We start from the raw sequence: 13,466 nt of genomic DNA, 5'->3' as shown, positions 1-13,466 counted from the left end.
ACTGTACTGTTAGGGTGTTAGTATGTAAATAAAAAAAATCAATAAATGTTACAATAAAAATGCCAAAATTAAAAAAAAAAAAAATTTTTTTTAAATTTCAGTCTTTTTTTCATGTATGTAGCAACAAATAAAAAAACTCACCAGTAGTAAAAAAAATACATAAATCAATAAATGTTAGATAAAATAAAAATGTAATTTAATAATTTTTTTTAATTTATATTTTTTCTATATACTGATTTGGGTTATTTTTCTACCAAAAAAGGTAGCAGAATAGATTTTGTCCTAGATTTATGAAGAAAGATTATTTGCCAAATTTTACAAAAAACATTTTTTTAAGAAAAATGTTGGTCTTTTTTTCATTTATGTAACAAAAAATAAAAAACCCCACAAGTAGTACAATGTCAGTATGGTGACGCTGTACTGCTAGGGTGTTAGTATGTAAAAAAAAAAAATCAATAAATGTTAGATAAAATAAAAATGTAATTTAATAATTTTTTAAAATTATATATTTTTTCTATATACTGATTTGGGTTATTTTTTGTTACCAAAAAAGGTAGCAGAATAGATTTTGGCCTAGATTTATGATGAAAAATTATTTATTTGCAAAATTTAAAAAAAAAAAAAATTTTGGTCTTTTCTTCATTTATATACAAAAAAATTAAAAAACAAACAAGTAGTAAAAAAAATACATAAATCAATAAATGTCACTTAAAATAAAAATGTAATTTAATATTTTTTTTAAATTATATTTTTTCTATATACTAATTTGGGTCTTTTCTTTATTTATATAGCAAAAAATAAAGAAACCCACAAGTGGTATAGTGTCAGCATAGTCACAATGTACTGCTAGGGTGTTAGTATGTAAATTAAAAAAAAATCAATAAATGTTACATAAAATAAAAATGCCAAAAATTTACAAAAAAAACAAATTTTTTTCTAAATTTTTGGTCTTTTTTTCATTTATATAAAAACAATTAAAAAACCCACACGTAGTAAAAAAATACATAAATCAATAAATGTCATATAAAATAAAAATGTAATTTAAAAAATTGTTTACAATTATATTTTTTCTATATACTAATTTGGGTCTTTTCTTCATTTATATAATGAAAAATAAAGAAACCCACAAGTAGTGCAGTGTCAGCATAGTGACGCTGTACTGCTAGGGTGTTAGTAAAATAAAAATGTAATTTAATAATTTTTTAAAATTATATAAAAATTATATATTTTTTCCATATACTGATTTGGGTTATTTTTTTACCAAAAAATGTAGCAGAATAGATTTTGTCCTGAATTTATGAATAAAGATTATTTGCAAAGTTTTACAAAAAAAAAATTTTTTTTTTCAAAATTTTCAGTCTTTTTTTAATTTATATAACAAAAAATAAAAAAAAACACAACTAGTACAGTGTCAGCATGGTAACACTGCACTGTTAGGGTGGTGGTATGTAAAAAAAATAAATATATACATGAATAAAAAATGTTACATAAAATAAAATGTTTGAAGTGATATATTTTTCTATATAATGATTTGGGTTATTTTTTTTACCAAAAAATGTAGCAGAATAGATTTTGGCCTAGATCTATGAAGAAAGATTATTTGCCAAAATTTACAAAAAAAAAAATCTTTTTTTTAAAAATGTTTTGGTCTTTTTTTAATTTATATAACAAAAAATAAAAAAACCCACAAGTAGTAAAAAAAACACAGAAATCAATAAATGTCACATAAAATAAAAATGTAATTTAAAAAATTGTTTAAAATTATATATTTTTCTATATAATTATTTGAGTTTTTTTTTTTACCAAAAAATGTGGCAGAATAGATTTTGGCCTAGATCTATGAGGAAAGATTATTTGCCAAAATGTAGAAAATTTTTTTTTTTTTTAAAAATGTCTTTTCTTCATTTATATAACAAAAAATAAAAAAACCAACAAGTAGCATAGTGTCAGCATAGTGACGCTGTACTGCTAGGGTGTTAGTATGTAAAAAAAAATCAATAAATGTTACATTAAATAAAAATGGCAAAATTTACAAAAAAAAAATGTTTTTTTTAAATTTCAGCCTTTTTTTAATTTACGTAACAACAAATAAAAAAAATCACCAGTAGTAAAAAAAAAATACATAAATCAATAAATGTTACATAAAATAAAAATGTAATTTAATAATTTTTTAAAATTATATATTTTTTCTATATACCGATTTGGGTTATTTTTTTTTACCAAAAAAGGTAGCAGAATAGATTTTGGCCTAGATGTAAAAATGATTTATTTGCAAAATAAAAAAAAACAAAAACTTTTTTTTCAAAATGTTTGGTCTTTTCTTCATTTATATAACAAAAAATAAAAAAACCCACAAGTGGTATAGTGTCAGCATAGTCACAATGTACTGCTAGGGTGTTAGTATGTAAATAAATAAAAAAAATCAATAAATGTTACATAAAATAAAAATGCCAAAATTTTACAAAAAAAAAATTTTTTTTTTTAATTTTTGGTCTTTTTTTCATTTATATAAAAAAAAATTAAAAAAACAAGCAAGTAGTAAAAAATACATAAATCAATAAATGTCACATAAAATAAAAATGTAATTTAAAAAATTGTTTAAAATTATATTTTTTCTATATACTAATTTGGGTCTTTTCTTCATTTATATAACGAAAAATAAAGAAACCCACAAGTAGTGCAGTGTCAGCATAGTCACAATGTACTGCTATGTAGTGTATGTAAATAAAAAAAATCAATAAATGTTACCTAAAATAAAAATGCCAAAATTTACAAAAAAATATTAAAAAAAAAAATTTCAGTCTTTTTTTTCATTTATGTAACAACAAATAAAAAACCCACAAGTAGTAAAAAAATACATAAATCAATAAATGATACATAAAATAAAAATGTAATTTAATATTTTTTTAAAATATAATTTTTTTTTACCAAAAAATGTAGCAGAATAGATTTTGGCCTAGATCTATAAAGAAAGAAATTATTTGCTAAAATTTACAAAAAAAATTAACAACAAATAAAAAACCCACAATTAGTAAAAAAAATACATAAATCAATAAATGTTACATAAAATAAAAATGTAATTTAATATTTTTTTAAAATATACATTTTTTCCTTTATAATAATTTTTTTTACCAAAAAGTAGTAAAAAATATACATAAATCAATAAATGTCACATAAAATAAAAATGTAATTTAAATAATTGCTTAAAAATATATTTTTTCTATATACTGATTTGGGTTTTTTTTTTTTACCAAAAAAGGTAGCAGAATAGATTTTGGCCTAGATCTACGAAGAAAGATTATTTGCCACAATTTACAAACAAAAAGATTTTTTTAAGAAAAATGTCGGCCTTTTTTTCATTTATTTAAAAATAAATTTAAAAACCCCAACTAGTACAGTGTCAGCATGATGACACTGTACTGCTAGGGTGGTGGTATGTGAAAAAAAAAAAAATACATACATGAAGAAAAAAAATTTACATAAAATAAAAAATTGTTACGTAATTGAATAAAAAATGCTACATAAAATAAAAAAAATGTTTAAAATGATATATTTTTCTATATAATTATTTGTGTTATTTTTTTTTACCAAAAAATGTAGGGTGGAACAGTGTCACTCAAACCTGTTTACTGTAGGTCCCCTCTAGTGGCCACACCCCACCGACGCGTTTCGCCCTGATTGGACTTAGTCAATGAGGGGTGAAACGCATCGGAGGAGCTAAAAGTGAGCAGAGTGCGAATAAAGTTGTGTCGTTTTGTATCTGCCCGGGTTTGATCCCAGCATGCACGTTGCGGACAGGATTTCCAGGGTCTACTCACTTGTGTACTTTCTCGGTTCCGGATACGAGGTGACACGTGACGAAACCTAAAGACGTCCCGTTGAAGTCCATGGAGACCCCAACAGCTCCTCGGACACCTACGAGGAAAGGTATTGGCCGTGAGTCGTTCCTCACACTTCTACGGGGAGATATCGGGAGAGCGAACGTCATACCCAACGTGTTACTGATCCTCGTCCTCACCGAGGAGGCCTGAACCCGGGAGATCAGATCTTCGTATTCTTCTCTCACCAATAAAACGAGTTTGATTCCCCCGACGGAGTGCGTGGTCACCTAGGCATGGAGAGAACGTCAGTCCACAACGGCTGGGTACCACTTCCAGGAGCGTTGACTCGCCCCCCCCCATAGACGGGTTCCTGTTGGTTCATCTCACCTGAAGAACGTTGGGATTGGTGATGAGCTCGGGTTCAGTCCGATCGTGCCTTCGGCCAATCACGGAAGGCAGTTGACATGCGTGGGCCAATTAGCTGCCACCACAGGTCATTCCTCTCCAGAAGATCCATGTCCATGAAGAGTCCGGGATGCTGGTGACCTCAAGGACCTCATAGGACCAAACTAGGTAAAGGTCAGTGATGTCACGAGCATTCCCCACCCCCTTTGGATGCATGCAGCTGCGGGTTGGTTAATGTCCTGGACTAAGCTGATTGGCCCAGGGCTGTCAGATGCCTTCTGGGAAACCCAAGTTCATCACCAATCCCTAGAGATGAGCAAAATGAGGTCAGGACTCTGTGCAGGACAGTCAAGTTCCTCCACCCCAAACTGGCTCCTCCGTGTCTTTATGGACCTTGCTTTGTGCACTGGTGCGCAGTCATGTTGGAACAGGAAGGGGCCGTCCCCAAACTCCTCCCACAAAGTTGGGAGCATGAAATTGTCCAAAATGTCGCCTTAAGAGTTCCCTTCACTGGAACTAGGGGGCCAAGCCCAACCCCTGAAAAACAACCAGACACCATAATCCCCCCTCCACCAAACTTTACACTTGGCACAATGCAGTCATGAACCCGCCTCCTGGGATTCATCTGAATCACTTCCTCTGAGCCCATGTTGTCATGGAGCCGCCTCCTGGGAGTCATCTGAATCACTTCCTCTGAGCCCATGTTGTCATGGACCCGCCTCCTGGGAGTCATCTGAATCACTTCCTCTGAGCCCATGTTGTCATGGACCCGCCTCCTGGGAGTCATCTGAATCACTTCCTCTGAGGCCATGCAGTCATGGACCCGCCTCCTGGGGGAAGGTCATCATGCCAGGCTGAGCTTACTAAACAATGCTTGTCATGCTGGCGCAGGAGGAAAGGTCGCCCACCTCCGCAGGAGAAGAGGAAGGAGCTGTGACATCATCAGAAAACTCTTCAGCCGAAAACAACAAAGTAACAAGGGTTCATTTTCTTCGCCTTGACCCCCCGAAAACAATTGATTTTCCCTCCCCCCTTCACTCTGAAGCCCAATAGGAATGCCCCGTGGGAGGAGCAGACTCCTGACTACGATGTGATTGGTTACCACTTTATAACTTCTGGAAGTGTGTGACGTCATCGCGCTCCTGAGATGCTCCGCCCACTCCCGATCCGCTTGCGGATTTTCCTGCGTTCCGATCACATACAGGTCATGATGGTCACATGATCCGCCGTCATCGGGGCTCCCCTTCTGATTGGTGGCAGACAACCAGGAGACCAGGGAACGAGGCGGGGGGGCGCCACCTGCAAGGATTGCGGGTGTCAAAACACGAAACAAAGGAACAGGAAGGGGTCTTCTTTAATTGCCCACCAGTATTTCGGGGGGATTTCCCAATTTACCCCCAGTGGAAATGGGGCCCTTCTCCCACTGACCACCAGTATAAATGGGGCCCTTCTCCCACTGACCCCCAGTATAAATGGGGCCCTTCTCCCGTTGACCCCCAGTATAAATGGGGCCCTTCTCCCACTGACCACCAGTATAAATGGGGCCCTTCTCCCACTGACCCCCAGTATAAATGGGGCCCTTCTCCCGTTGACCCCCAGTATAAATGGGGCCCTTCTCCCGTTGACAGGGGACATGGAGCCAATAGGAGGTGTAACAACGATAAGAAATAAGATCCCGGCTATTCTGTGACGTGATTGGTCGCCCACTTTGTGCAGTGATCTGGGCTGAGGGCGATGTTACCCATATTCCAGGTGCCGATGAATATGGAGAGACGTCGTGGAGCGTTCCGGGGGGGGGGATCGTCCTCATCACTCGGCCTCACCTGAAAGACAACGAACATCGGTGAGTGTCCGGGAGGGAGAAATGTATGAGGGGCACCGGGGGGGGGACGACAAACAATTGTGAATGAGAGGATTTGTGCTAGGAGGGGGTTTGGGGGGGATTTGTGATGGTAAGGGGGATTTTTAGGGGGGATTTATGCGAGGAGGGGGGTTTGGATTTTTGATGGAAAGGGGGATTTTGGGGGGGGATCTGTGCGAGGAGGGGGGTTGGGGGGATTTATGCGAGGAGGGGGGTTTGGATTTTTGATGGAAAGGGGGATTTTGGGGGGGGATCTGTGCGAGGAGGGGGGTTAGGGGGATTTATGCGAGGAGGGGGGTTTGGATCTTTGATGGGAAGAGGGATTTGGGGGCGGGGATCTGTGCAAGGAGGGGGGTTGGGGGGGATTTTTGATGGGATGGGGGATTTGGGGGGGATTTATGCGAGGAGGGGGGTTTGGATTATTGATGGGAAGGGGGATTTGGGGGGGATTTGTGTGGGGGGTTTTGAGTGGGATTTTTGATGGGAAGGGGGGATTTGTGATAGGAAGGGGGATTTGGGAGTGGGATTTGTGCGAGGAGGGGGGTTTGGATTACTGATGGGAAGGGGGATTTGGAGGTGGATTTATTCGAGGAGGGGGGTTTGGATTTTTGATGGGAAGGGGGATTTGGGGGGGGGATTTATGCGAGGAGGGGGGATTGGATTTTTGATGGGAAGGGTGATTTGGGGGGGAGTAATGCAAGGAGGGGGGTTTGGAGCGGGATTTTTTATGGGAAGGGGGATTTGGGGTTGGGATTTATGCGAGGAGGAGGGTTTGGATTACTGATGGGAAGGGGGATTTGGAGGTGGATTTATGCGAGGAGGGGGGTTTGGATTTTTGATGGGAAGGCGGATTTGGGGGGGGGATTTATGCGAGGAGGGGGGTTTGGATTTTTGATGGGAAGGGGGCTTGGGGGGGGATTTATGCAAGGAGGGGGGTTTGGAGCGGGATTTTTGATGGGAAGGGGATTTGTACTAGAAAGGTAAATTTGAGGGGAGGAGATTTGTGCTAGGAGGGGGGTTGGGGGGGATTTGTAGTAGAAAAGGAAATTTGAGGGGATTTGTGCTCAGAGGGGGATTTGATGGGGGAGAAGATTTGAGCAGAGAAGCAAAGATTTGTGCTGGGAGGGGGAATTGGGGGGGAGGGGGGATTTGGGATGGGAAGGGTAATTTGTGCTGGGGGGTGGAGGGGGGGTGGATTTGTACAAGGAAAGGAAATTTGGGGGGAGGTTGTACTAGAAGGAGGATTTTGGGGGGGACAGAATTTTGCAAGAAGGGGGGATGGGGGGGATTCATACTAGGAAGGGGAATTTGGGGGGAGGATGTGCTAGGAGGGGGGATTTGAAGGGGGAGAAGATCTGAGCAGAGAGGCAAAGATTTGTATTGGGAGGGGGAATTGGGGGGAGGGATCTCTGCTAGGGGGGGTTGGAGGGGATTTTTGATGGGAAGGGGGACTTGTGCAAGAAGAGAGGATGGGGGGATTTGTATTAGGAAGGGAAATTTGGGGGAATGATGTGCTAGGAGTGGGGATTGGGGGGGGTTTGTGCTCAGAGGGGGATTTGAAGGGGGAGAAGATTTGAGCAGGAAGGGGGAATTGGGGGGGGGGATTTGTGCTAGGAGGGGGGGTTGGGATTTTTGATGGAAAGGGGGACTTGTGCAAAAAGGGGGGATGAGGGGGGATTTGTACTAGGAAGGGAAATTTGGGGGGAGCGTGTGCTGGTGGGGGAGATGACCTTGTCCCGGCACGGTGGCTACCTACTCCCACGGGTGGACCTCCCTCGCTGTGGTTGGTACATTGTTGTGAATGGAGGATATCTGCTGATTTCTTACTTGCTGTTCGTTCCTCCGGATCGTCTTTTCTCCAGAAGCACTTCCTGGCGGCCCCCCGGGACAGGCATCGGGGCGGGGGGCAGAGGAGGACACGAGGAACTCCCGGAGGTTCTTGGTGGCCTTGGTGGAAAAAGTGAGAAGATTCAGTGAGGCCTCTGCCGTCCAACCTTCTCACCATCCTCCAAGTATGAGGAGCAATGTCCTGACCATCCTCCAAGCATGAGGAGCAATGTCCTGACCATCCACCAAGTATGAGGAGCAATGTCCTGACCATCCTCCAAGTATGAGGAGCAATGTCCTGACCATCCTCCAAGTATGAGGAGCAATGTCCTGACCATCCTCCAAGTATGAGGAGCAATGTCCTGACCATCCTCCAAGTATGAGGAGCAATGTCCTGACCATCCTCCAAGTATGAGGAGCAATGTCCTGACCATCCACCAAGTATGAGGAGCAATGTCCTGACCATCCACCAAGTATGAGGAGCAATGTCCTGACCATCCACCAAGTATGAGGAGCAATGTCCTGACCATCCTCCAAGTATGAGGAGCAATGTCCTGACCATCCTCCAAGTATGAGGAGCAATGTCCTGACCATCCTCCAAGTATGAGGAGCAATGTCCTGACCATCCTCCAAGTATGAGGAGCAATGTCCTGACCATCCACCAAGTATGAGGAGCAATGTCCTGACCATCCACCAAGTATGAGGAGCAATGTCCTGACCATCCTCCAAGTATGAGGAGCAATGTCCTGACCATCCTCCAAGTATGAGGAGCAATGTCCTGACCATCGGTGTTCTGCACGGTCAAGGTTGCCACCCCCATCTGCAGGGAATGGACCCAGTATTGAGGGGTCTGTCCCTGGAGCAAAGGGGTCCCTGACGATGTCCCAGGGGTGTAGTCCTCATTTTTTTTCTCCTATATTTGGATTATGGGACAAGCAGCTTCTGTTCCCACCCAGCGGCTGCCCACCGCATGCAGATCTGTAAGCCCTGAGCTGAGGAGGAGTTCTGGGGGCCCTTCCCTTGGCTCTGTGCTAATATTCGGCCGGATAGCCCACATGGAAGAAAAATATATTTGAAATACTACAATTTTGGCCATATTCAATATATTTCAAAATATATTTCCATAAATATATATATATATTCTGCATGTTGAAATTTTTTTTTATTTACAAAATAGATGAAAAATATTTAGAAAAATACATTTGAAATATACTGTAATGTCTTTAAAAATACAAATCTACATTTTTGGAACGCATTTACAAATATACTTAAAAATATAAATTAAAATGATTTTTTTATATGTTAAAAAAATCTGAAGAATATAATTAACAAAAATATATATTTTGAAAAATATATTTTGTAATATATAAAAAACACATTTCAACGTACAAAATATATTATATATATATTTGTAAATGCATTCCAAAAATGGAGATTTTTACTTTTAAAGACATGCAGTATATTTGAAATATATATATATATATTTTCTGCATGTTGAAATGCATTTTTATTACAAAATATATAAAAAAAATTATTTTAAAATTTATTTTTCTTCAGATTTTTTTTTACATATAAAAAAAGTCATTTTAACATATATTTTTTTCATATATTTGTAAATGCATTCCAAAAATGTAGATGACATTTATTTTTAAAGACATACAGTGTATTTGAAATGTATTTTTAAAACAATTTTTCATATATTTTGTAATAAAAATGCATTTCAACATGCAGAAAATATATATATATATATTTCAAATATACTGTATGTCTTTAAAAGTAAAAATCTCCATTTTTGGAATGCATTTACAAATATATATATAATATATTTTGTACGTTGAAATGTGTTTTTTATATATTACAAAATATATGGAAACATTTTTAAAAATATATATATTTGTTAATTATATTCTTCAGATTTTTTTAACATATAAAAAAATCATTTTAATTTATATTTTTAAGTATATTTGTAAATGCATTCCAAAAAATGTAGATTTGTATTTTTAAAGACATTACAGTATATTTCAAATGTATTTTTAAAAATATTTTTCATCTATTTTGTAATAAAAAAAACATTTCAACATATATATATATATATATTTATTGAAATATATTTTTAAATATATACGGCCAAAATTGAAGCATTTCAAATAAATGTCAATATATTTGGGAAAAATATTTTTAAAATATATGTCAAATATATTTTTCTCCCATGTGGGAGAAGTCGTCTGCTGCATAACACACACATATATATATATATACACTGCATGTTGAAATGCATTTTTTAATACAAAATATATTGCCATATATTTGAAATGCTCCAATTTTGGCCGTATTCAAAATATTTAAAAATAAATAAAAAATAATAAATATATATATAATATTGAAATGCATTTTTTAATACAAAATATATTGCCATATATTTGAAATGCTCCAATTTTGGCCGTATTCAAAATATTTAAAAATAAATAAAAAATAATAAATATATATATAATATTGAAATGCATTTTTTAATACAAAATATATTGCCATATATTTGAAATGTTACAATTTTGGCCGTATTCAAAATATTTAAAAATAAATAAAAATAATAAATATATATATATAATATTGAAATGCATTTTTAATACAAAATATATTGCCATATATTTGAAATGCTACAATTTTGGCCGTATTCAAAATATTTAAAAATAAATAAAAATAATAAATATATATATAATATTGAAATGCATTTTTAATACAAAATATATTGCCATATATTTGAAATGGTACAATTTTGGCCGTATTCAAAATATTTAAAAATAAATAAAAAATAATAAATATATATATAATATTGAAATGCATTTTTAATACAAAATATATTGCCATATATTTGAAATGGTACAATTTTGGCCGTATTCAAAATATTTAAAAATAAATAAAAATAATAAATATATATATATAATATTGAAATGCATTTTTAATACAAAATATATTGCCATATATTTGAAATGGTACAATTTTGGCCGTATTCAAAATATTTAAAAATAAATAAAAATAATAAATATATATATATAATATTGAAATGCATTTTTAATACAAAATATATTGCCATATATTTGAAATGCTACAATTTTGGCCGTATTCAAAATATTTAAAAATAAGTAAAAAATAATAAATATATATATAATATTGAAATGCATTTTTTAATACAAAATATATTGCCATATATTTGAAATGCTACAATTTTGGCCATATTCAAAATATTTAAAAATAAATAAAAATAATAAATATATATATATAATATTGAAATGCATTTTTAATACAAAATATATTGCCATATATTTGAAATGCTCCAATTTTGGCCGTATTCAAAATATTTAAAAATAAATAAAAAATAATAAATATATATATAATATTGAAATGCATTTTTTAATACAAAATATATTGCCATATATTTGAAATGCTACAATTTTGGCCGTATTCAAAATATTTAAAAATAAATAAAAAATAATAAATATATATATAATATTGAAATGCATTTTTTAATACAAAATATATTGCCATATATTTGAAATGTTACAATTTTGGCCGTATTCAAAATATTTAAAAATAAATAAAAAATAATAAATATATATATAATATTGAAATGCATTTTTTAATACAAAATATATTGCCATATATTTGAAATGCTACAATTTTGGCCGTATTCAAAATATTTAAAAATAAATAAAAATAATAAATATATATATATAATATTGAAATGCATTTTTAATACAAAATATATTGCCATATATTTGAAATGCTACAATTTTGGCCGTATTCAAAATATTTAAAAATAAATAAAAATAATAAATATATATATATAATATTGAAATGCATTTTTAATACAAAATATATTGCCATATATTTGAAATGCTACAATTTTGGCCGTATTCAAAATATTTAAAAATAAATAAAAAATAATAAATATATATATAATATTGAGATGCATTTTTTAATACAAAATATATTGCCATATATTTGAAATGTTACAATTTTGGCCGTATTCAAAATATTTAAAAATAAATAAAAAATAATAAATATATATATAATATTGAAATGCATTTTTAATACAAAATATATTGCCATATATTTGAAATGTTACAATTTTGGCCGTATTCAAAATATTTAAAAATAAATAAAAAATAATAAATATATATATAATATTGAAATGCATTTTTAATACAAAATATATTGCCATATATTTGAAATGCTACAATTTTGGCCGTATTCAAAATATTTAAAAATAAATAAAAATAATAAATATATATATATAATATTGAAATGCATTTTTAATACAAAATATATTGCCATATATTTGAAATGCTACAATTTTGGCCGTATTCAAAATATTTAAAAATAAATAAAAAATAATAAATATATATATAATATTGAAATGCATTTTTTAATACAAAATATATTGCCATATATTTGAAATGCTCCAATTTTGGCCGTATTCAAAATATTTAAAAATAAATAAAAAATAATAAATATATATATAATATTGAAATGCATTTTTTAATACAAAATATATTGCCATATATTTGAAATGTTACAATTTTGGCCGTATTCAAAATATTTAAAAATAAATAAAAATAATAAATATATATATATAATATTGAAATGCATTTTTAATACAAAATATATTGCCATATATTTGAAATGCTACAATTTTGGCCGTATTCAAAATATTTAAAAATAAATAAAAATAATAAATATATATATAATATTGAAATGCATTTTTAATACAAAATATATTGCCATATATTTGAAATGGTACAATTTTGGCCGTATTCAAAATATTTAAAAATAAATAAAAAATAATAAATATATATATAATATTGAAATGCATTTTTAATACAAAATATATTGCCATATATTTGAAATGGTACAATTTTGGCCGTATTCAAAATATTTAAAAATAAATAAAAATAATAAATATATATATATAATATTGAAATGCATTTTTAATACAAAATATATTGCCATATATTTGAAATGGTACAATTTTGGCCGTATTCAAAATATTTAAAAATAAATAAAAATAATAAATATATATATATAATATTGAAATGCATTTTTAATACAAAATATATTGCCATATATTTGAAATGCTACAATTTTGGCCGTATTCAAAATATTTAAAAATAAGTAAAAAATAATAAATATATATATAATATTGAAATGCATTTTTTAATACAAAATATATTGCCATATATTTGAAATGCTACAATTTTGGCCGTATTCAAAATATTTAAAAATAAATAAAAATAATAAATATATATATATAATATTGAAATGCATTTTTAATACAAAATATATTGCCATATATTTGAAATGCTCCAATTTTGGCCGTATTCAAAATATTTAAAAATAAATAAAAAATAATAAATATATATATAATATTGAAATGCATTTTTTAATACAAAATATATTGCCATATATTTGAAATGCTACAATTTTGGCCGTATTCAAAATATTTAAAAATAAATAAAAAATAATAAATATATATATAATATTGAAATGCATTTTTT

General features: G+C 32.0%; 1 protein-coding gene across 1 annotated transcript in view; it reads right to left on the bottom strand.

Moving 5' to 3' along the window:
- Positions 1-13,466, bottom strand: part of LOC149432887 (phosphatidylinositol 3,4,5-trisphosphate 5-phosphatase 2B-like) — a 53,158-nt gene that overhangs the window by 23,197 nt on the left and 16,495 nt on the right. Inside the window, exons 7-11 of the mRNA XM_089664830.1 lie at positions 7,915-8,034; positions 5,968-6,049; positions 5,329-5,525; positions 3,991-4,108; positions 3,819-3,915 (exon numbers count right to left, since the gene is read on the bottom strand). Of these exons, the coding sequence (XP_089520956.1) occupies positions 3,819-3,915; positions 3,991-4,108; positions 5,329-5,525; positions 5,968-6,049; positions 7,915-8,034 (614 nt within the window). The remainder of the gene's footprint in view (positions 1-3,818; positions 3,916-3,990; positions 4,109-5,328; positions 5,526-5,967; positions 6,050-7,914; positions 8,035-13,466) is intronic.

This window comes from Staurois parvus, unplaced genomic scaffold (genome assembly GCF_062004578.1).
Source record: "Staurois parvus isolate SC_StPar_1 unplaced genomic scaffold, SC_StPar_1.0 ptg002062l, whole genome shotgun sequence".
Taxonomy (NCBI): Eukaryota; Metazoa; Chordata; class Amphibia; order Anura; family Ranidae; genus Staurois; species Staurois parvus.
This window is presented reverse-complemented; position numbering and strand designations above follow the sequence as displayed.